This window comes from Cupressus sempervirens, unplaced genomic scaffold (genome assembly GCF_028749045.1).
Source record: "Cupressus sempervirens isolate cs-2001-9-10 unplaced genomic scaffold, ASM2874904v1 CseChr00c100012_05, whole genome shotgun sequence".
NCBI lineage: Eukaryota > Viridiplantae > Streptophyta > Pinopsida > Cupressales > Cupressaceae > Cupressus > Cupressus sempervirens.
The window spans coordinates 62,699-87,544 of NW_028322204.1; the positions used below are offsets into that span (position 1 = coordinate 62,699).

The 24,846-nt window shown below is 37.0% G+C and overlaps 1 protein-coding gene across 5 annotated transcripts in view; it reads left to right on the plus strand.

Annotated features, from left to right (window-relative positions):
• Positions 1–24,846, plus strand: part of LOC149527898 (esterase/lipase/thioesterase family protein) — a gene marked incomplete at its 5' end in the record, with an annotated part of 152,604 nt that overhangs the window by 62,430 nt on the left and 65,328 nt on the right. For all 5 annotated transcript variants that reach the window (XR_016359616.1, XM_089812033.1, XM_089812034.1 and 2 more), the window contains 3 exon segments: positions 12,484–12,578; positions 12,826–12,876; positions 13,283–13,363. Coding sequence is in view for 4 of the 5 variants with exons in the window: in XM_089812033.1 (XP_089668159.1) it covers positions 12,484–12,578; positions 12,826–12,876; positions 13,283–13,363 (227 nt within the window).

Below are 24,846 nucleotides of genomic sequence, written 5' to 3' on the forward strand. Positions count from 1 at the left end.
TTTTATTAAAATAATGTTTTATTATTTATTTAATGCTCAATATTGTACTTAATTGTTATCTTAGGTAATAAGATCATCTTTGATCTTAACCGCAATTTCGTTCTAGAAACGTGCTTATTTTGTAAATATTGTAAACTTAGTTATTGAGCATGTCATTGTTAGTACATTAAATAATTTACTAGTTACTCATGTAATATGGAATCCGAGCGAGCTTAATTTTTTTGAAAAATTTATTTCTCTTATGAAATTATTTGCATTAAATTTTTCGAAATTGATTTTCTTCAACCTAGGCTTGTTAGAATTTTGGTCTAAATCTCTTTCAAACCTAACTAGTGTTTTTGTTGTGATATCTTTGCAAAATCGTGGGTAGGAAATATCGTGTGGACCTTCCATTGCAATTTTTTGTCACGATTTTTCTCTAATTGGATGCGGTTTTGGCTTCGTGTGCTAACATTTTTCAGACAGATTTTTTATTGCGGCCATAGTTTCTGCAAATTGCGTCTGTGTTGACATTTTTGGGCCACAAATTGCACACATTTGGGGCCAAAAACGACTGATTTTCTTGCTTTCAATGGATTTTATTCTAAAACCCTTCTTTTTTGGTCGTTTTTCTTGCAAGTCGTAGCCATTTTGGGGGGCCGACCTATTTTTACTGCTTATCTGTCATTTTCGATGACATGTAGGGTTTCCTCACACCCTCTGTATTTGATCCGTGATCAAATCTCCATTATTTCTCAAATATTTTGCTTCCAACAAGTGATATTTACTAGATTTTACTGTCGGCTAGGGTTCTATTCGAACCTCTTGTTTTTTTGGTCTTGAAATCAAATTCTAGATTCTTGGGTTTTTTGAGAGCTCAATTTGGTTGATTGCAGTTTTTTTGGTACCTCATTCTTTGTGCGTTAATTTCTATGTCAAAAAATTATTCCGATTTTAGATTATTTTTAGGTTTTTTGAGATCTCCTCTGGGTATGTTAGATTTTTTTGGGCCTTCCAATATTTTTGTATTGAACTTTGTGCCTTGATTTTTGTGTCAACAAATTGAAATTTATACCTATCTTAGAACATTGAAATTTGTACCTATCTTAGAGCATTGAAATTTGTGTATACATTTTCATTCAATCAACATCCTCATAGTCTTGTTTTTCATATCTCGAAAAACATAAAAATGACTTCATTGACTAACATCTTGTTAGAAGGTAGTCAACAATTCTACGGCACAAACTACAATGCTTGGAAGCAACAAATGATGATCATTTTTTTTTTAATGGAGGTCCTGAATGAAATATTTGTAGCTATCCGATACGGGAGCACGAGCCTTACGATTGAACCTCTTCGGCTAAGAGCCAAGTACTAAGGGGTATCCATTCCGCCAAAGTTGCCCGGGGCACGATCTCGTCCTCATCCCTTTTCAACTTCACTGGTAGACCAAGGGCCCATTGACATGATGACCATTTTTGAGTATCATTGCCTTGATAAACTTTTCGTGGGCACCGTTCAGTGTCTAGCTACAGTGGATCTAGATAAGACATAGTTTGATGAACTCATTAAACTTCTTGTTATAGATGAAGATGATCAGCTTCCATAGGTACCCTCTGGAAAATCAACTATTGAGTTTGGGAACACTTGAAAGCCTTGCATGAAACCTCTGATCAAAGTTGTGGATTCTTTTTAAAGAGTCATCTTTTCTCCATCATGATGGATGATGGAATGCCCCTACAAGAGCGTTTGATGAAGGTTAAGGACATTCATGATCAGTTGGAGGCGATTGGTTGAAAGATGAAGAAGACATGGTGGTTATTACCTTGAAGAGCCTTCCGAGGTCTTATGAGCATTTTGTTGAAACTCTCAACATTACTTCCACAATGTTGATTTGAAGTTTCCAAACCTCTCTACCAAGCTTCCTCAATAGATTGTTGGAAACAACGATTTGGTATTGGTTCTTCCTCATCTTCTACAAAGCAAGCTTTTACAACACACTCTTCACCGAAAAACAAAGGGAAAGATTAGCCTTCGTAGCTGAAAGGCTCAAGTCAACCTCAGAATAATTCTAAGAAAAAGAACATACAGTATAATTACTGCCATAAATACGACCACATGAAGGAGGACAGTTGTTAGCAATTGGCGCCTGAATAGAAGAAGCAGGGAGGATCTGAGCAGAAATTGCATGTAGCCGAGCACACTGAGAAGAAAGAATCTGCCTTTTATGCCTTCATGGCTAAAAGACCTGCATATCATGTGAAGTCTTTTGCTTGGTACATTGACCTAGGTGCTTCACATCAGTTTACTAATTGACGTGATTGGTTCACAAACTTCTCTACGTTCATTGACTTAGTTGTTTTTGGAGGAGGAAATGAATATACGATTGTTAGTAAGGGCATTGTTCGGGTACATTTTGGTAGGAGGGATCTCATATTCCTCAATGTGTACTATTTTCCTTGCATAGAACTAAATCTTCTCTCAATCAATTAGATCATTTGACATTCTCCTTAGCTGAATGTTGTATTCAGCTCACATAAGTGTTTGATTATTGATCGGGAGACTCGCACTACTATAGCTGTTGGCAATGAGGATCATGGTCTTTACCGACTTGTGGATATTGGTGATTATTTAGAGTTAGCCATGACAGTCAGAAGTTCTTCCATCACCAATCTTTGGCATTTGTAGTATGGGCACTTAAATGTGCACTCTCTCTCTTGGTTCAGGAGGGACTTGTAGCTGGTTTACTTGAAATCCAAGCTCACCATCATGGTGTTTGCATAGCTTGTCAAGCTAGAAGTAGCACAGGTCACCATTCTCAGATGGTGAGTCATGGTGGGTCTCTAAGCTACTTCAGTTGGTTCATGTTGATCTTTGTGGGCCAATGAGTACACCTTCCACTACTGGTTGTAGGTATTTTTTGCTTTTGTTGATGATTTCAGTCGTAAAATGTGGGTGTACTTTATTAGATAGAAATTAGATGCTTTTATTGTATTTCAAAAGTTTAAGGCCTTGGTAGAAAAAGAATCTACTTGTTGTATAACTACTCCTAGTTAGATAATGGGGGGGGGGAGGGGGGGTGGAATTTTGTTCTACTACATTCTTCAACTTCCGTGATACACATGGTATAAAACGTCAATTAACCACACTCCACACTCAGCATAACGATGTTGTAGAGTGATGCAATCATACTATTGTTGAGATGGCCTACTCCATGTTACAATGTAGTAGTATTCCTAATAAGTTTTGGGAAAAAGCAATTTTCATTGTGGTCTATCTCCTTAATAGGTCCTGTACATAGGCTGTTAAGGGAAAGAATCCTAAAGAAGTTTGGACTAGTTGCAATCCTAGGATTAATTATCTCAAAATCTTTGTCCCTTTAGCTTATGTATGGATTCTAGATGCCAAGTGTTTCAAGTTGGACTCGAAGAGTGAAAAGCTTATGTTCATGAGGTATATTGACAATCCTAAGGCTTATCGATTGATAGATGTAGACATTGATTGTCTTATCATCAACAGGGATATCTTTGATGAAACATGTGGACCTTTCCACCCATCCTTATTTGTGTAGGAATTCTGAGGATCAGCCTTTGAAGGCTTCTTATCTGGGTGTTTGTCTCCTGATAGATCTACCTGATGGGAGGGATGATGTATATTCTGAGTTTGAATAGTTTCCTCCAGAAGATGGTAATCTTCCACCTGTTCAACTTGTTCGAGATCTAGTACTTGTTCTAGCTCCTACATCTGAAGTTGGGTCTTCTACTCTCTAACCTAAATGACGGGCTTAGACCATTGGAGATCTTCATCACGATGACATCATTGAGGGTAAATCATCTAGAAACAAGAGAAAACAAACACACAATTAATTTTTCTCTGATGGCCAACATTCACAGTGTTTATGAGCCTCAAACATATGCAAAGGCTAAAGGGATTACTGAGTGGGAAGAGGCTAGCCAAATATTAGAGTCTATAGAAGAATCACTCTTGGGTCCTTTCTGATCTTCCTTTAGGGAAGCAACTTGTTAGCTGCAAATGGGTGTATAAGGTGAAATACAAAGATGATAGAACCCTTGACAAGTACAAAATGCGTCTCATTGCTAGAGGGTTTTCACAGATGGAAGGCATTGACTGTGAGGAGACTTTTGGTCCTACAACCAAGATAAGTACCATTCAACTTGTTCTTGCCTTAGCAACCCAGTTTGGTTGGTAAGTCCATTAGATGGATGTTGAGAGTACTCATTTTAGGGGCTCTATTTGTGTTGTTGATAGATTGAGCATTAAGGGAGGGTATTAAATTCATGTTTTGTTATTTATTTAATGCTCGATATTGTACTTTATTATAATCTGAGGTGATAAGATCGTCTCTAACCTTACCTGCAATTTCTTTTTAGAAACTTGCTTATTTTGTAAATACTGTAAACTTATTTATTGAGCGTCTTTGCTCATTGTTAATACATCAAATAATTTACCAATTGCGTAATTATTTTCACTATAGAGGTAGTTGCTACTGCCTAGGGCCATTGTAGATTGGGAGGATGAGCATACACCAGAGGGGGAGATAGTGCCACAGTAGGAGCCACATATGCCACATGAGGAGGTCATCATTATTGGATAGAAGGGGATGCACAAGGGCAGAGAGGAGCCACCCCTAGAGTCACCTTTGCAGCAGCTAGAAGGGCCTTGAGAGGAGGCGATGCACAATGAGACTATTGATCCCTAGTTGGAGGAGAACTTGGTGGATGTAGTTGTTGGTGCTAGGTAGGTAGTCGTGTCGGTCCGATGTCAAGCTTGTGAGGGAGTGGATGAGCAGATCGAGCAACTTTTGGCATTTGTCATTGGGGTGCATGCTATAGAAGTTGCTTGGTGTTTTTGAGCTAGGGGATGGCCCACTTTAAAGACACTTGACATGTTGAATGATTGGAGTCTACTTAATAGATTAGAGGATAGCCACACCCAAGCCATTTTGAGGCGGATTGAGCGGATCTTTTGGAACGACTATTATGAGTTCAAGAGGACTCAACATGTTATAGAAGGGGCTGAAGCTTAACAGTTGGCAGCATTAGAGGCTAGGGCTTCGATGGCTACTGACCTCCAGGAGGTGGAGGATTGACTAGCATAGAGGGAAGATGAGTCATCCCAACATCGGGATAAGTTGGTAGAGTTGGCGCCCAGTTTGCCTAGAAGAGTAGTGAGCAGGCAGCAAAGAAGGCACAAACTAACTCATGTTCTTTTAATGCAAGCATTATTCTAAATTTCCAAGATGCAAAGTTTGTGTGTCCATCAAGTTGATCTTCAAATCTAATGCCATTCACCATTTTGTATATTTAGGAAATTTGATAGGTTCTAAAGGTAACTTAGATGAGCTCTTCTATAAATTTGACAAGGATCTTCTTCAACTAGGCTCTGATTCCATGTTAAATATATCAGTTTCAAATGGTAGGCAACTTAATAATTTATTTTAGCTATAATTTTTGTCTTTATAATGTCTCTAGCATTGCCTTCATGCCAATATTGCAGAACTAGAATATCAGATCAAAAATTAATGTAAGTATGATAATCATTTGATACTTGAGAAGGTAAATATTATTTCTGCTCTTTTCTTGTACTTCCACTTTCCAATATTTCATTTGAGTTAGTATATGTCCATTGATGAATGGACATGTCTCCTGAAAGATCCCTGATGGATGCCCTTGCTGATCTGCTGTAGTTTTTAAATTAATAAACTATATTTTCCTGTGATTTCTTTGATGGTCTTTGAGAATAGACAGAAGTTGCAGAAGGTTTTGTTTTTTTTTTTGTGTTTTTTGATAGTTTTCACAATAGTAATGAATAATGAACAATAAACATGAAAGGAGACTGAAAATAAATAAGAGCATAGAGCCAAATCAGAATTGCTATAAATCGTACCAGGCAGATTTCTGATTTATAAAGCCAAATAATAAATCCAATGCAGTTCCAAGGAGCTTACATCCAACAATGATGCCAAACTGGATGGTGAATAATGAACATGAATCAAGGATACATCTGAGGCTGAATACAAGCATTCCCTATATTTCACGTGGGTTGTACTTGCTGCAAATGGCGGCCCTAAGACTGCAAGGATCATGTCCCAGCTGAAAGAATCAATCTGCAATGCTGAAATCATAAATCTGCAACTTGAATCCACAATAAAAAATGGCGTACTCAATCCCTGATAGCAACGCACACTGTTTGAAGAATCCAATGCCAATAACTGTTGAGGACTACGTCCCAGCCAATCCAGAACCTGGGGTTTGCGTCCGAGATGAACAATTGCTCTCTTAGAGCCAATTCACAAAAACAAGTTTTTCAATATGCAAAAGATGATCTTAGAATGAAGCTTCCATCTCCTTATAACCCCCTCTCAATTGCAAATCGAACCCTAAGTGTCTCCAAGTGGCGTTGTGTAGTGAAAGTGTTATAATTTCTTATTTTAAAGTGGTCATGTTACTAGAAAATGACCTTTTTCCTCATAGATAGAATTCCATTCATTGAAATGCCCTGAGACCTGAGAGAAAGATTTAGAGAATTTCGAGACCTTTCCAACGAGCTATCACACCATAGGATGCGCATCCAGATGAGGCCAAAAAACCCCTTATTACTCCAAAATGGCTAAAACTTAACCTTATTTAATTATTAAACGCTAACTTAGGAAATATTAAAAATATAACCCAAATAGCCACAAAATGCCTAACTGACATCACAAACCATAAAATCATCTTGTCACCTGTCTGTAACTGAAGTCGGAAATCAAGGATCCACTGGCAGTCTCATCCCTAAAATCTAGGGATGATCCTAAAATTTAGGAAACAAGTCCTATCCCTCTGAAATTGAACCCAAAGAGTAATCTCATGGAGACCCAACCCTGGGCAAGATCATACCTCCTAAAAAGTAGGAACTGCCTCCTAAAAACAAGAAACGTCTCCCAATTGATCAATAACTGCCAGAACATCAAGTCTCCAACACTGAATAACCATACTAGGTCTCTATCCAACCCTGTCAGCCTACAAGGCCCCATAATAAGCTGACTCACATGTCTCTACTAGACTGAGCTAGAGTGGGGACATGACACTCATGTAGAGACACATCTCTACGTGAATTCACATAGAGACATGTCCCTATGTGAATTCACACAGAGACATGTCTCTACATGAGGCATGCCCTGCTCAACTCATGGGCACCATTTCATAACATAATATGATTAGAGCATTCAATAACTATGATGCTATTTAACATCCACGATACTGCTGTTTAATTATCCGTGATTGCATTTCAAGATATCTTTTGTGGTAATATCGACGATGGCATTTGAATATATTGTTGCGATAATATCCATGACAGCATTTCAATGTATTGCTGAGATAATGGCAGTTATTGCAAGATCATTGATCGACCAAGATATAGTTGATATCAAGAATAATATGCAGTGCAAATGTGATTCACTACACATAATCGATAATCAGTCTTACTCAAAATGTGTTTGATGAATATTAATTTCATATTAAACGATCAATAATCATTTGAGAATAATATTCATATATATATATATATATATATATATTTATATATATACTTAATATATACATATGCAATCATATACAAAATAAATAAATAAATATGTGTGTGTGTATGAGTATAATTACATGAGTTATCTAAATGATTATTAAGCATTAAACACTTACAACAATTTTTAGTAGAGTACAAATAATGAATAATTCCAAGACTGAATTCATCAATTTGATTTATCTGATTGATGCTACAAATCAATTACAATAAAGGGACCATTAAACAACACTAACTATATTTCCCTAGCACTTCCGACAATCATGAAGTAGAACCCATTTGGCAACGACTTCAGTGACTAGCGAGCTACCCAGTTTTCATCACAACCAACTCCTAGCCTGAGCAAATTTTGGCCACACCCACCTCCCCATTTTCACCAAAAAGGCCCGTTCTCTGTACATGCTGATTGTTGATTGCCATTCTTTTCAATCAAACCTAATAGTGAGCACTTGGTTATCCATAGCTGTTGGTTTCTCCTTGGGAATCTGATTTGGGACAAAAAGGTCCTTGCGCTTCCAGACCTTCCCCTCCAGAGCCTTGAAATCTCCTCTATTTGCACTTACAATTCACCCATATCCCCATCTAGTAGGGTTTTGTATGTTATTTTAGTGACTACTAGGACCAAGATTCTATGATGCCCTCAACTTCGATTTCTCCAGAGCCACCCATACCTAACCAAGCATCTTGCATGTCCGTCTGGGAGAGCGATTGCCCCTAAACCCATTTTTGCTAATACTTTTGTAAAAATCCACCCTCCCTAGCAACCTTCAGCATTTTCTCCATTCCACCAGTAGATTATTTATAATAAATTAGTGTTAATGTGTGAATTATTATTATGTTCTAAAAAAGAAACTGTAGGTTTGTCATATTGTATCATGTTCCACTTGGGAAAAAGTGGGCATGACATCTCTTGCTAGAGTTTTATGTGTTCTTGATAGATTGATAAATGATTTGAGGTGCCATATTTTATGAAGGATTCATCATATACAAGACAAGTGATAGATGATGATAGTGTCTGATGAAAACGTAGGATAGGTTGATAAAAATTGCTAATGTTGAAATTCATGTTTGTATACCTATCTAACCCAACCAATAGTCCAAGATCTACAATAAATTCAACAACATACTAGTGAAGCACTTCTCCATGAATGCAAAATATAAACAAAGCAAATTATACCATCACATTCACAAATGTTTGATTCCATTGTTATTTTATCCTTAATGGATCTTGTATGGAATGATGTGTGGGCCAAAGGAATTGGCATGTCAAGAGGTTTTGGAAAACATGTTCTACATTTTGTCCTTAAGTTTTTATGTACATCGAGGGGTCAATTTGGATAGAATGGGGATAGGATAAGAATGATCAAAAGGTGATAATAGAGGATGGAAGTAAGAAATAGATAAGATTATGAATATGGAACAAAGAGTGTGGATAAGATGAACCATATAGAATGTATGATTCCATTGAAGATCCTTAAGCTTGTCAAGATCAAAGGCAGAAAAGGTAATATGGATGTAGATAGGTGAAAGATGGATAATGGAGGATGTGGGGTAATAGAGGATTTGATGTATATAATAGCATGGATAAACTTGTCCCGAAGTGTATGGTGCAAGAGGATAATGGATTACAGATGATGCCTGCTTGCCAAGCTTTTATTATAGGACTTGCCTAAGCCTCTAGAAGAGGTGGCTTTCACCATCAAATTGATTATTTCTCTTTACTTTTTCATTTTATCATTTTTTTCCTTTTTAATTTTGTTTTTTGGTTAGAGAATAGATACATTACATGAGAGGAGATGAAGGACTCAAGCATCTTGTTCTTTGGATGGCACCTTTGAAAAATGTTCTAAAATAGATAACGGTTATATAGGGAATGCTCAATATGTTGATAGAGGGATGGTAAAGGGAGATGGAGTCAATGATAAAATGGGAAGGGGTATGAATTTATGCAAAGGATTGCATAAGAGAAATAGGAAGGATAGAAAATATGTGCTGGATATTAGATGGGTTGTTGGAAGATGTGTAGAGGTGGATGTGAATGTTGGCAAGATTAATGTCGACTCACACCCTCAAGGGTAGTGGATTGGTGGAGGGAAAATAAGTTTTGGAGTTTGAGTGTTTTTTTGATCGGTGATAATAGATTTGATTGTATTAATTTTTGAAGCAAAAAGGTACATAAAGCCATTGTTTTGGCAAATTTTCAGATTCTATAGACTAAGCCTACTCATACACCATGAAATAGATATTACAACCGCCATACAAAGAACCGCCAAAAAGCCTTCAAACCTACAACACACTACCCAAGCCCATATTTTTACCACTCCCCAAACTGCCAAGTTAGGCCTCACCAGAGACCTCAACAAAACTAAAATATTGAATAGTTCATTGAAACCAACTTTTGCATTTCCTCCTTTGACATGTTGGGGATAAACATGCCACCACGCTTGCCCTTTTTACCTGGCCTACCATGTTTTGACTTCGTAGTTGATTCACCCACCACTGATTTCAATGGCATCGACTTCATCTTCCTTCATGGCTCCTGCTGTAGTTGCTCCTCCTCCACTTGTCGGGTGTCAACAAAAGCCACACAGACCCATCACGAACACCGTGAATTCACACTTGTATTGGTTGAGAAGAGCTCCAAATAATTAGAGGTTGAAGCTCACCTTCACTGCCACCACCAACTGCCCATGACCCTTGTTCCATGCATAATCCAATTCCAAGCTCCGTATGGTCCACAATGCCATCTACACCCTCGACCCAATGAGGTTCCACAAAAAACATCATCACCTTCCTTGCCTCTTCCCTTGTTTCCAGCATGAGAGTCAAAGAAAGGAAAAGGGACGTAATGTCTAGGTTGGTTTGGGATCGAATGTTTGTATTTAGGTATTCATCCCCCAAAATTGTCCAAATACAATTCCAAAATTTCAGATCATCAAAACAAAAAGACCTTGCATATGCTTCACCGAAATCACACCACGAAATGAAAGCAATTGATTGGGGGATTTCAAAGAAAAATTGCCTCCATCCTCAAATCCACCATAGCCTAATTTGTGCAAAAATTCTAAAGTCAAATGTAACTCCATAGGCCATAAAAAGGCCACTGAACACTCTAGATGTTGACTTCCAATGGGTGCATTGTATTCCCATTTGCGGCGAGAAGAGGAGAAATGAAGGCCCATTAACTTCAAGGCATACTACCACATCATTACTTGTACCTCCCATGCATAAGCCGACCAGCTCACCTCTATCCATAGTCCCATCATACATTTGAGGGAAATATTTCCCAAATCAAAAGCCCTCCACTGAAAATCTGAAAGATGCCTCGATTAATTAAACATCAGCCAGGTCAAGGCTCCTAAAGTCTTTGAACAAATCACATGTTTCATGGTTCGGACACCCAACACCAAATTTAGAGAGTTTATCCACTTCAACATTTGCTTCTTGAAAGACATGAGATGCCTTGTAATTCTCAAATATCTCCAAAAGAAATCTAATTATCCAAATATGCTTGTTCAAATACCAAGCACCCGTCTCCCCTTTAATTATACCATTTATAACTATTAGGGAATCACCTTCTAAGTTAAATTTGCCAATCTGCAACCGCTTTGCCATCAAAATTGCATTGATTGCAGTCAAACATTCGGCCTCATTATTTGACCCCTTTGGTAACTGCTTAGCCCCAATAGCATGGATATTCCCCAACTCATCTCTGGTCATAAAACCTGCCCCGGACAGACTTGGGCTACCTTTCGAACTCCCATCAAAATAAATTCTGATGCACCCCCAGTCAGGAGGATTCCAAACCACAAGATACACCATCCTAAGGTTTAACCCTCTCTTGCCCATTAACAAGCCTTTGGAGTTTGAGATTTGAATGTAGAAAAGGATGTGGATTTGGGATACAAGGACTCAAAATAGTTGAAGGAGGATTTAAGATAGTGGATATTGGGATATGGGACCCAAAATAGATTGGAAAGCTGGGAGATTCTTAGATGGTGAAGTGAAGGAAGCCTTTGGAATAGCAAGCTTGGATGCCAATTTTGATTTTTCTTTAGGATGCAACTCTTTCACAACTAACATGGGAATCTACATGGTTTTTGATTTTACTTTTCTTTGTGATTCCTTGGAATGCTTTGCTTCAGGGAGAGACTCGGTAATCTACATTGTTTTTTATATTTGTTTTTGCCTATTGGGCCTTTGTGGCTTTTTGGATACTTCTTTTTGCTTTCAGATCTATTTGTCATGTTTTCACATGTACATGTTGATCACTGGACATATGAGGATTTTTCGACTAATGGGTTTTATTCTTGGCATCCAAATTGCTTCCAAGAGAATTGGGATTCACGGGTGGTTAGGAATGATACGGAGATTGTTTGGATGCATTTATGTAGATGGGCGGTTGGAATATTCTCAAAGATGTGTGCCTTTGCTGGTCTTGGTTTATGATAGGGTAAGTGGATTGTGAGATGAGTGAGAAGGGTGGTTGATGGAAGGATATAAGGACCTAATGGCTGTAAATTAAAAAATATATTGACATGTTCGACGTAGGGTATAGTTTACCAATGCTATTGAAAAATAGTCAATACATATCCAAAGGTAAAATTAGACATCAAGAATTATGTGATATCATCAGCAATAGATGTTTTCCATATATGGCCATAACCTGCCTTATTGAGCAAACTTGATCTGCTGTTGCTGGTTGCTGTATGGTAGTTTATTCAAAAATACAGTTGTTTTTTCACTCTGTTTTTAGTATTCTTGGGTAAAAAAACGTGTTATTTTCCATATATATTGATAACTAAGCATTTTATTCATTATTGTAGAAATGGATCTAGCCATACCATTTTCTAACTAGTTTGTTGCCTGTATTGCATCTTGCTTATTTTTTGCATTCTGCTCTGATGCTGTCTCTGCTATTAGATTGAATGGAGCATTAAAGGGGGTCAGCTCAGAAATCCCGAATCTGCTCGCATATCAGTTCCTTCAACACTAAAATTTGATGAAGAGAGGCAATGGTACTCTTTATAATCCTTTATATTTCTAAAGCGTCAAGGTCATTGTAATTGATTCAAACATTGTATATTAATACAATTACTTATCACTTCTTTTTGGAATTGTATGTTAGTGTTAGGGAATGGATCTGAATTTGATTTATTTTGCATTTTAGCCAACTTTTATCCCATTATGATCAAAGCATTTTCTTGATTTTGGTTACACTAAATCTAATGTCCATGGGTTGACTTCACCTTTCATGCATCACAGTTATGTTTGGCGCACACCTCTTGAGAAAACTGAACATCATTGGAAAGGCTGGTAATGTCATTGCCATTCACTTTCAAAGTAGTCATTTCCTTTTACAAATTGGATTTAAAACTTTTAGATGATATACAAAATAATTATTTTGTTTGTTTTCCAACTTCTTGAATGTTTAACAGGAGAAACTTTAGGATTTTGTCCATTTTGCCTATTCCTTTTACCATGATTGCTGATCTAGACTGCCTATATTGAACATCTTGACTGTTGTTCGCAAGCTTTCTATTGATTTCAGAGAGAAAAATGTTTCTTAAGTTTAGAGAGACAAAGACGGCAATAATTGTTATGTTGTCTAAGTATTTCTGAAATATGCTCGTGTCCATCAGTTCTCAGTGTGAGAGTAGTTATTAAGTTTTATTTATCAATCAAATCAAATTATGATTTTGGTGTGGTTGTTTCTTTCCAGGTATGAAGGTTTATCTGAAATGTTCCTTTCCAGTCCAGTAGCCAAGGTTTTATTGTTAGCTGGTACAGACAGATTAGACAGGTTCCTTCTCTTACAGTCCTCTTTGTTTTACTCTCTTTAAGAGTGATAATGACTTTACTTGATGTTCATTTTTCAATAGTAAAATAAACGAATGCTTTCATCACACAGTAGTTGCTATCTAATTGTTCTGGATCCATTAGGCATTTATGGTCTCTTGGATGAACGCAAATTACTGTAGGTGTAACCTAGAACTTTTCAGTCTCAATATTCTCAATAGAAAACAGAAGAAATAGGTTTTATTTTTTGGTAGCTTCTTGATCATTTCTCAAAGAACATCAAAACCAAGAAAATTCCATGACCTAGAAAATAAAAGTTTTCTCCAATAATATTGACCATTAGTAATGGATCTTTTGTTTAAGCCATAGAAAGATGGTATAGCTATTTAGTGGTTGTTAATCAATCTTTCTGGTTCCGAAGCATGGCAGATCTTACTGCAGATGAATATAATTTCTAATATCGCACAGAATTTAATAATGTAATTACCCCACTGAGAAAATTTTCTCCTAGTTTGCAATAATTCCAATTTTTTAACTTGCTGTTATCATTCTTCCTTGCATGGAAAAATTCTAATGCTGTTGGCTGTTAGAAATGTCATAGAATAGAGATTGGTCTTTGCCACAGAAAACTCTTGCTCTGGTTTGCTAAGAACATTTTCTTCTTCTCCTATTTATTTTTAATCTTCTCATGCAAGTTATCTCTTTTTACTTGGATGCTATAATATTATTAACTTAAAAAATTCATTAAAGTAAATTTGGTCTCTGAATTTATCAGGTTATTTTTTATACTGATCAATTAGTGGTCTCTTTTTCATAGTTCATCTTTAGGTTCTGTATTCGGATCAAAGCTGTAAGGTTCTAATTTTTTCCAAATACCTGGAATATTCATTCATGACTTTTTCAAATAATTTTATACTGCCATGATCGCTTTTTGTAAGCAATCTCAAAATGTTTTTTACATTATTGACCCCAGAGGCTGACAGAATATACTTCTTAAATACCACTGTAAAGTCCCTATCAGAAATTTTTAGTCCAAACTCGCAATATTGCTGATTTTATTTTGCAGGCATTTTTGTCAACCACTTTGCATGCAAGCTATTATTAAGAGCTCCAGATTATAATCAGTTAGAATAGGTTTATCTAAAATTCTAGATCATTTATTCATCATAAACCTGTACCAACATTCATAGAAAAGCTTAGGCATTTTGTCACACAGTTGGGAAATATTCAAAAGAGCTGGAACCAATAGAAAATTTGTAACCTGCTGTTCCAGAAATCAGAATTACCTGACTAAATAGAATTCTAACTTTTAATCTCACAAGAGATTGAAGATATTTTCTGTAAGCCAAGATGATATTGGAATGTGAACAGCAATATAAACCCTCCATACCACAGAAACATAAATCGTTTTAGGGAGATTCCATTATGGGAGGGAATTGGAGTGGATGGGGGCGTTTGAATGTTAGGGTTTGTAAATGTTGCAGAGGTGCCTTAGTAGAGTATTCGGGTGATGCTGAAGGCGATGACGGGGACGATGAAATTGGTGTGGATGCTTTTTCTGCTAGGACGGTCTTTAGATTGCTTGTTTTTGGCATTGTTTGGCTGGGATTGGTGGCTCTCCTTTTGGTGTTCACCATCCCCTATGTAGCCCTGGAGGTTCAGATTCTGGGCTTCTTTTTGGCTTTTTCTTCGTGCGGGTGATGGTTCTCAGGCACTTGCTGCCTTCAAGAGGCCTTTTTGTTGGTGGATTAGTGTTGTCAGGAGCATGGCTTTTGGTATTGTATTGTGTTGTGCTCGTCTCACATGGTCTGTCTCAGGATATGGGGCTTTGTGGCCCCTGTTCTTTTCGGTTGGTGTTCATATGCATGTCTGGTTGCTGTGGGTTGATGTAATGTCCCCTTTTTGGGACATTAGAAAATATATATTCTTTACCTTTACAAGTGGTCATAAAAAGCAATGAAGAATTAAAGAAAACGTGGATACATATCTGATCAAATGAACAACGCAAACCAAATATTTTTCATGCAATATATGGGAGAGATCGTGGACATTAGAACTCAAAGCAAGTATTGTACATTTTCCAAGTAAGGCCCAAAATTATAGGATCCACTACTATTTGAGGTATAAATGGTAAATCTACATATTTTCTTTTAACTTTATTCATGGGAATATATATAGAGAGAGCTTATTTACTTATTTAATTTATTAAGGCATATGGGAACAAATGTGTATATATAGAATATTAGAAAGTTTCCAAAGAATAATATAGAGATAATTAATTGTACTTGAATTTGATATTATTTTTATTAATTAAGAAGTAATATGTGAATGGCTTTGGATAGAGTATGTCTCGTCCAAGAAGAATCTCAAGGGGTGGGCTCCTGGGAAGACGGTGAGGCAGCTATGAGCTAGGAAGTTTGATTTGGAGACATCCTTAAGATTGGGGTTAATGTAGATGGTAGAACAGTATGGTTAGCTTTATTATTATTTAAATTCTAACATTTATTTTGCAGGTATTCCTTGCCCCAAAGTAACCCTAATAGTGGGAACATCATAGATGACAAGTACCATATTCAACACATGACCGAGGAATATACTGTAATAGCAAGAAATTTCTCAACAACTGTTCACAATCAAATTGTTTGGTTCAAAAATTGGAAGATATTCAGCATCATTTTAGCCAAAAAAAAGTCCTAGTTGTGATATGTAAACTGGGATTTACAAGTTTAATGACTTAATCCAAAACATAGACTTAATCATTGATCCAGGTAGTAATTATATGGCTATTTGTTTTTAACCGTTGAAATTACAAGGGTTATACTTTAAACACTTAATTTAATTGTGTTTAATTACATAAAAGAGAGAATAATAAAAATTGAAAGATTAGAAAGAATAAGAAAGAGACAGGAAAGAGATGCAAACACTTTGATAATGGAGTTCACCCTGTTAAGACTACATCTCCAGGTCTGCTTCTCAATTTGGGGACTGCTTTATTAAATTTGCCAAACAAAATTACTTTGTTACAAATTCCAAGCTCCAAGCCTTCATAGTCTCTCTCCTTTTACAATTTTTGGTGTAAAATAACACCTTGTAAACTCTTACAAGAATTCAAAATTCTCTCGTAAAAATCTCTCACAATAATTTGTCGTCCATGATTCCTCCCAACTAATTCTCTTTTCAAGGGAAAATAATTCCCTTTTATAAATACAATTTGGCCAATTTGGCTTAAAACCAAATAACGAACTTAATAACTCACTTCCCCATTTTATCCTAACAAAATAATCAAAATTCTTTAAAAATAATCCATATCTATTTAAAATATCCATTCCCAAAATCTATGTGAATCAATACATCATTTGTGTTTATTCTTTATCTTTATCGTTGTGGGATTAAAGAGAAAATATCTAATTTTAATTCCAAAGCACATTGCAAGAGATAAGAGATGCATTTGTGTTGTTAAATTATCAGCCGCACCCTTGCTTTTACCTTAAATAGGTGCAAGGCATCCTTCAACTAAACTTCATGCCAAAACTTAAAGAAGTTGCCTAGATGGCATGTTGGTCAAGGCATTGAATTTGGAGTGGAGGAGTTGTGGGTTCAAAATCCCTCACATGTCTTTTGTCTTTTTCCCTATTTTGTCTTATCTGCATTAAGACAATTGAGATATAAAAATTGCCGCCAAACCCAACAACAATCATGCTGATGGTGTAATGGTAAAGGAATAAATTAGGAAGTGAGAGGTTTGGAATTCAAGTCCCATTTCAACAATTTTTTAAAGAAAATGGCTGACCTGACATATCACTACATGTCTTCATGATGACATGTGTCATGAATGTAGTCATTTACATCATTGCCATGTGTCAGTTTTTTGACTTCCACATCACTATTTTGACTACTTGCCATTTTCTGATTGGCTGACTTTGCTGATTGGTCTGCTGATGTCATCTGGTCAACCCTTTTTCTGGGTAACTTTGTCTGACCATAACTTTCTCATATAAGCTCCATTTTTGAAACTGGAAATAATCACAGAATTAGTGTGACAAACACTACAATTTACCATAATTTTACTTGGATTTGGGACATTTCATTTTTGACCTATTTCTTAGTAACCTCTAATTCGCCAATTTGACCAGACCATTGACCAAGCATAACTTTTGTGTATGAGCTCCTTTTTCGCCATTCAAGTTGCCCCGGGCTCAAGTTTTTGAGTGCTTTGCAATAATGCTGAATTTGAGAGATTTTGAAAGTGTAATCTTTTTTGGCTTTTCTAGGTCCTCCTGGATCATTCCTCCCCATTGAGAAGCTTTTTGACCTCCAAAAGTCTATTTTTACATAGAATGAAAGTGAGGACATACTCGCCTTACTTGTCTAGTATCATTTGTACAATTGACTGGAATTTTGAATATCTAACTCATCACAAACATCATGAGAAATGAAATAGCATTGTTGACACCATTAATCATACATCCACTAGTATCCACTGTTACATCCATTACCCGCATAGTACCAACTAGTAGAAAAAGAAGCAACAATACTAAACAAATTGATAGAATAGAAGAGGTGTCAACATGTTAGATCTCTTGAACAGGAACATCATTAGAAAATGAATCATTCAAACCCTTTGTTACCATCTTTGGTTGAAGTCTTGATTCTACTTGCACATGATCCTCACTAGATGTTGCAGACATGAGAGTCGATTTATTGCTTGCATTTACAATCCTTTTCTTATCCCGTGTGTTTATAATCGATCCTTCATTCTTCATACAATGAGATTTTAAAATGTATTCAATTCCATCCTTAAACAAATGATACTTGTTATGCACTCCCTGTAGAAGATAGCTTTCCTATCATATAAGTACGGGCTACCCAAGACAATCCCATAGATGTCTAGTGGTACCACATCAAAGTCAACCTCATCTATATATTCAGATGTTATTGCAAATTTTAACTTACGTTGCTTAGTAACTCGCAATTTGTTATCATTGTACACCCAACCTAAAGGATAAGGTCTCTTATGTGGCTTAGTTTCCAATCACAATTGTTTAACAACTTCCTTTGAAATTAGATTAACTTGGCACCCACTATGTATCAATGTGTCGATTTTAGTGTTTTTTGAAATCACTCTTATATGAAAAAGTTCACACCTTTTACTATCTTCAGAAACATCATGACTTTTGTGAAAGATCCCTGATGGATGCCCTTGCTGATCTGCTGTAGTTTTTAAATTAATAAACTATATTTTCCTGTGATTTCTTTGATGGTATCCAACAATGATGCCAAACTGCTACAAATGGCGGCCCTAAGACTGCAAGGAATCACGTCCCAGCTGAAAGAATCAATCTGCAATGCTGAAACCATAAATCTGCAACCTGAATCCACAATAAAGAATGGCGTACTCTATCCTTGATAGCAACGCACACTGTCTGAAGAATCCAATGCCAATAACTGTTGAGGGCTACGTCCCAGCCAATCTAGAACCTGGGGTTTGCGTCCCAGATGAAGAATTGCTCTCTCAAAGCCAATTCACAAAAACAAGTTTTTCAATATGCAAAAGATAATAAGAAATTAGGTCTCTATCTCCTTATATCCCCTTCCAACTGTAAATCGAACCCTAAAGGGAAATTACACTTTGCCCTTTAAATAAAATATAATAAAATAACATTTTTCCAATTAAAGTCCTCCATGCTATAGGAAAAACATTACTTTATTAAAATTCCATAGCTGAAGGCACCAAAAAGTCTACAGATAGTAAAAATCATGTATAATAATTCGAGACCTTTCCAACGAGCTATAACACATAGGTGTATCTGATCAACTGAAGCCAAAATCCCCTTATTACTCCAAAATGGTTATATTATTAACCTTATTTTAATTTATTTAATCACCAGCTTAGGAAATATTTAAATATATTAAAATATTTTCCAAATGGTCTCAAAAGGCCCAAAATGACCAATCAAACATGAATCTGACCTTGTCACCTATCTGTGACTGATGCCGGACAAGATGTGTCAACTGGTAGTCCATTCCTAAAATCTAGGGATGCTCCTAAAAGGTAGGAGACAGTCCCAATCAACCAAAATTGAGTCCCAATGACCCCCCTGCTGTGTGCACCTCTGAGAGAACTATCACTGAACTGGGAGTTCCTCCTAAAAAATAGGAATGCCTCCTAAAAAATAGGAGATGCACTCTAAGTCTCCAAAATGTTCGCTGAGGTCTCCAAATGCCTCCTAGACCACTCCTAGTCAATCCCTACAAATTAGGAATCCCTCCTAAATTCTAGGAAATTGTTGTCTACTGCTCCAAACTACTTGGGAAGCTCATGCATGAATCTCAAAGTCCCTGAGTTGGTTCCCTCTATGCTCTGTTGGCCTATGGGAACCAGATAATAGACCAACCCTGCTAGAAATGTTGTCACTAAGGAAGGGCAGAAATTGGGGACATGACAGTCCTCCCTTCCCAAAGATTGCTTGTCCTCAAGCAATGTCAATCCAACTCCACAAACATCAGGCAAGTCCATACCATAACCAAGAATGATCCCAAGGTCCCAAGCCATCCTAGAAGGTTTGTAGTTCCATCTTCTAGAAACATTGTCCTGCACTGCACCCAAACAAGTAACCTCCTGAAAACCCCTTGAAGGAAGAGCAATCAAATACTGTACCAACTCTGTCAACTCCTCAATGAACTGCTCTCCGAAAGAACCAAACTGGAACACTAAAGGCAGAAACTCTAATAAGCCTACATTGGCTTCCACATCCTCAACTACTGAACTGCAAATCCAAGTGATTCTAGGATTCCAAATCCGCCTCAAAAGGGAACCACCATGCTGACGCTTCGTCACTCTGATATAAATATTAGTGAACCACAAGTTGTGAAGCAATTCATTAGGACCCTGAAGCACCAATGTATCAATGAGACCAAGGCCCGGATCCCAAACCAAAATACCAAATGTAGTGAATGAGATGAAGAAGTATCTCAACTGCACTCAATGAAACATACATACAATGAAGCAGACCAGCAAGGTGTGAAAGTGAACTCCCATAAACCAGTATTCCAACCCACATGACCACCTAACAATGCTGCTATAATTCTGACCAGCAACTCGAATGATATCATAGACGTCATCATACCAATGCCAAACAACAAATGTCCCAAAGAAACACTCCTCAATGCCCTCATACTGAATCATGGATGTAGTCAATGCCAAGTCAAGTAGTAAATGATTCCAGCTTGGATAGCCACTAGTCCATAAGGAATCGAAGACTATGGAATCACCAATCAACAAGGATACCATTGCCATATCAATGGATGTAGATGACAAACTCGAAGATGAAGTATGTATGCCATCATGAGAAAAACCAAAGCATTTGTCATTTGTACCCAACATTGTAGGATTATCAATTCCTGAATCCCATATCGATCTGAGAAATGTTGCCCCACCCAACCACTGCGCTACTCTGATGTAAACGTCTGTATACCAAAAGTGAAGCAACTCAACATGAATCCACTGAAGAAATGCCCAAAACATGTTGATGCCAAGATCCCAAATCTTTGCACTGACACATCCCTCCGACATGTTGATACTCATTATGTTGCTGTTGTGAAACTGTACCTCATCTAACCAACTAAGAACTTCACTCCAAATGAAGCCACAATTACTACCAACAACCAATGCTGTTAGGAATTCACAAATGAGCCAATCATCGGCAAGGAAAGTTTGTTGAATACTTTTCCAAGTCCTCCAAACAACTACTGCAACTTTACCTATATTTCCACAAATTAGTGTGCCTTCATTAAAGGTTGTTAAGTAAATGTTTTGTTTAACCATGTAACCAATGAAGTCCCTTATATTCTGATCTTGAAAGCCCAATGTAATATTTAAAAAGTCCGAATCTTCAATTAGAAGGTACATCGCTGCCCTATCATATGGAAGAGGTGATAAACCCATTGATGAATGAGAGATGTTTCTAATTCTCAACAAAGATAGGCTCTTTGTGGCTGGTCCACTAGGTATGGAACTTAATATATCATCAACTCTTAGTAGGGAAGGATCAACTTCACACTTGAACACCCCAACTTGAATGTAACCAACCCAAGGTTCAAAGTTTGACTCATGAGATGAAAGAGAATTTCTGTTCAAAGTCAGAAAATCAGAAGTATGTTCATACTTTTCCACAATGTTTTTGCAGTCTTCTCTTGCCTCTCCTCCCAAGGTAGGTGACTCCTCTAAAGGTGCTGGTCCATGGGGTGTGTTCAAACGAATATAACATGTCCCATTAACTGCCTTAGCTGCCCAAAATCTGATCCATACCTCTATCTCCATAACTGATATGTTTTCCATTACTAACAAACTCCAAGGTGTAGTATGCCAAACAAACCAAACATTATCAAAATGCATTATCTTCTTAGTAAGCAACCTGTTAGTCTCCCTAATTATCTCTTTAAGACAAGATGCTTCATATGATCTTAACAATTGTCCTTCCATTGTAGATGATGCATGACTAACCAAATCAGAATCAATAATGTTCCATTCCACACAAATGAAAATAACACTTGTGTCTGGTCCATCAAGTGTGAAACTAAAATCATCATTGTTTGGAGCCTTTAAGGGGCTCTTTAAAAGAGGAACGTCATAAACTTCATGATGCAAACTAGACCAAACTGAGTTTTCTAAATCATAACTCTTTTCCTCTTCACACATCTCAACATGCTCTTCTTGTGGCCTTACCTCAAGAAGCTCTTCCCTTGTATGCTCAACATCCTCACTTTCTTCCCTTGGAAGAAATAAGGATCTAATGTATGACTCTCTTTGTCTTCTTGCATTATCAAGCTGATTGCATCTTTCCTTGACCTCTTGTAAGTGTTGTCTTGCTTGGGCAGCAAGTATCTTGGCCTTCTTAGCTCTATGTGACCATCCATTGCACGTCTCTTGAACTTTTTTCACATCTTCCAAGGTGGGGTAAACACAATCAAAACCTTTGTGGTTTGAATCCACAATATAAATCTCATGTGCAACACACTTAACCTGAGTACCATCATAGGAAGACTCAACAACCTCATTACCTTCATGTGAAATGGATGATACCACATGACTAGAGCTACTGTTGCAAAAATTAGAATAGGTATCAAACCTTGGAGACATGCTTTCAGCATCCCTAATGGACTGATCCATGATTTTAATCTCTTCCATTTTGTGATCAACTTGATGAATCAATGGTGTGCTATGTGTCTCCTCCTGATCTAGAGTTATTTCTTCTTTAGGAATCCCACATTATGACTGATTTTTGTTTTTCATAGGCTGCAACTCAAATGATAACACATCTTCATGCCTTTCTTCTGCATACCCTGCAAGTGACTGATCCATTATGGTGTTTGTATCATGAACATGGATAGGTTGACAGAAATCTTCTTTCTCACATGAAAACATATCATCAACTATGGCATGGTATTCCTTTTTTGCAAGCTTAACCTTGTGACAAATTTTTTGATGCATGTCAATGTAATCTTTGAAATGAAAGTTCTCCCTAACATATTGAGGAAGAGTATTATACTCCTCAAGTATGCTAATTACTTCCGTTTTCCTATCTAGTGGCAATGGATCCTTTCTAGAAGAAGATGATGATCCACTAGCATGTCCAAATTTCCTTGACATAGAATCATTGAACTGCTGCAATTGAAGCTTGAATTTTTGTTGTGACTGTTCCCATTCTTTCCACAGGGTTATATCTCTTAACAATTTTGCCATAATGAACTACCACGCTGACCAACTGAAACTAACATGCCAGAGCAAAAATCGACCCTGTACTGCTAATATGAATTATCAAAACTTTTGATCCAGTACCCAGATGCCAAAATGAATTATCAAAAAAATTTAGCCAGTACCCAAATGCTGAAATGAATTATCAAAACTTTTTATCCAATACCCAGATGCCAAAATGTATTATCAAAACTTTTTAGCTAGTACCCAAATGCTGAAATGAATTATCAAAACTTTTTATCCAATACCCAGATGCCAAAATTTGTTGTGACAATTTCTCACAAACCCTACAGGCTGGCAGGATGTAGGCTCTGATACCACTGAAAGATCCCTGATGGATGCCCTTGTTGATCTGCTGTAGTTTTTAAATTAATAAACTATATTTTCTTGTGATTTCTTTGATGGTATCCAACAATGATGCCAAACTGCTGCAAATGGCGGCCCTAAGACTGCAAGGAATCACGTCCCAGCTGAAAAAATCAATCTGCAACGCTGAAACCATAAATTTGCAACTTGAATCCACAATAAAGAATGGCGTACTCTATCCCTGATAGCAACGCACACTGTCTGAAGAATCCAATGCCAATAACTGTTGAGGGCTACGTCCCAGCCAATCCAGAACCTGGGGTTTGCGTCCCAGATGAAGAATTGCTCTCTCAGAGCCAATTCACAAAAACAAGTTTTTCAATATGCAAAAGATAATAAGAAATTAGGTCTCTATCTCTTTATATCCCCTTCCAACTGTAAATCGAACCCTAAAGGGAAATTACACTTTGCCCTTTAAATAAAATATAATAAAATAACATTTTCCCAATTAAAGTCCTCCATGTTATAGGAAAAACATTACTTTATTAAAATTCCATAGTTGAAGGCACCAAAAAGTCTATAGATAGTAAAAATCATGTATAATAATTCGAGACCTTTCCAACAAGCTATAACACATAGGTGTACCTGATTAGCTGAAGCCAAAATCCCCTTATTACTCCAAAATGGTTATATTATTAACCTTATTTTAATTTATTTAATCACCAACTTAGGAAATATTTAAATATATTAAAATATTTTCCAAATGGTCCCAAAAGGCCCAAAATGACCAATCAAACATGAATCTGACCTTGTCACCTATCTGTGACTGATGTCGGACAAGATGTGTCAACTGGTAGTCCATTCCTAAAATCTAGGGATGCTCCTAAAAGGTAGGAGACAGCCCCAATTAACCAAAATTGAGTCCCAATGACCCCCCTGCTGTGCGCACCTCTGAGAGAACTATCATTGAACTGGGAGTTCCTCCTAAAAAATAGGAATGCCTCTTAAAAAATAGGAGATGCACTCTAAGTCTCCAAAATGTTCGTTGAGGTCTCCAAATGCCTCCTAGACCACTCCTAGTCAATCCCTACAAATTAGGAATCCCTCCTAAATTGTAGGAAACTGTTGTCTACTGCTCCAAACTACTTGGGAAGCTCATGCATGACTCTCAAAGTCCTTGAGTTGGTTCCCTCTATGCTCTGCTGGCCTATGGGAACCAGATAATAGACCAACCCTGCTAGAAATGTTGTCACTAAGGAAGGGCAGAAATTGGGGACATGACATTTTGAACTAGAAGCATATGAAACATTAACTGTAGAATCAACAAAAGATTTACCTTTCAAATCCACATCTAATATCTTTGTTTTATCATCAGAACCTGATCCTAGATCTTGAATAATAGCTGCAGTCCTTTTCTTTCCTTTACG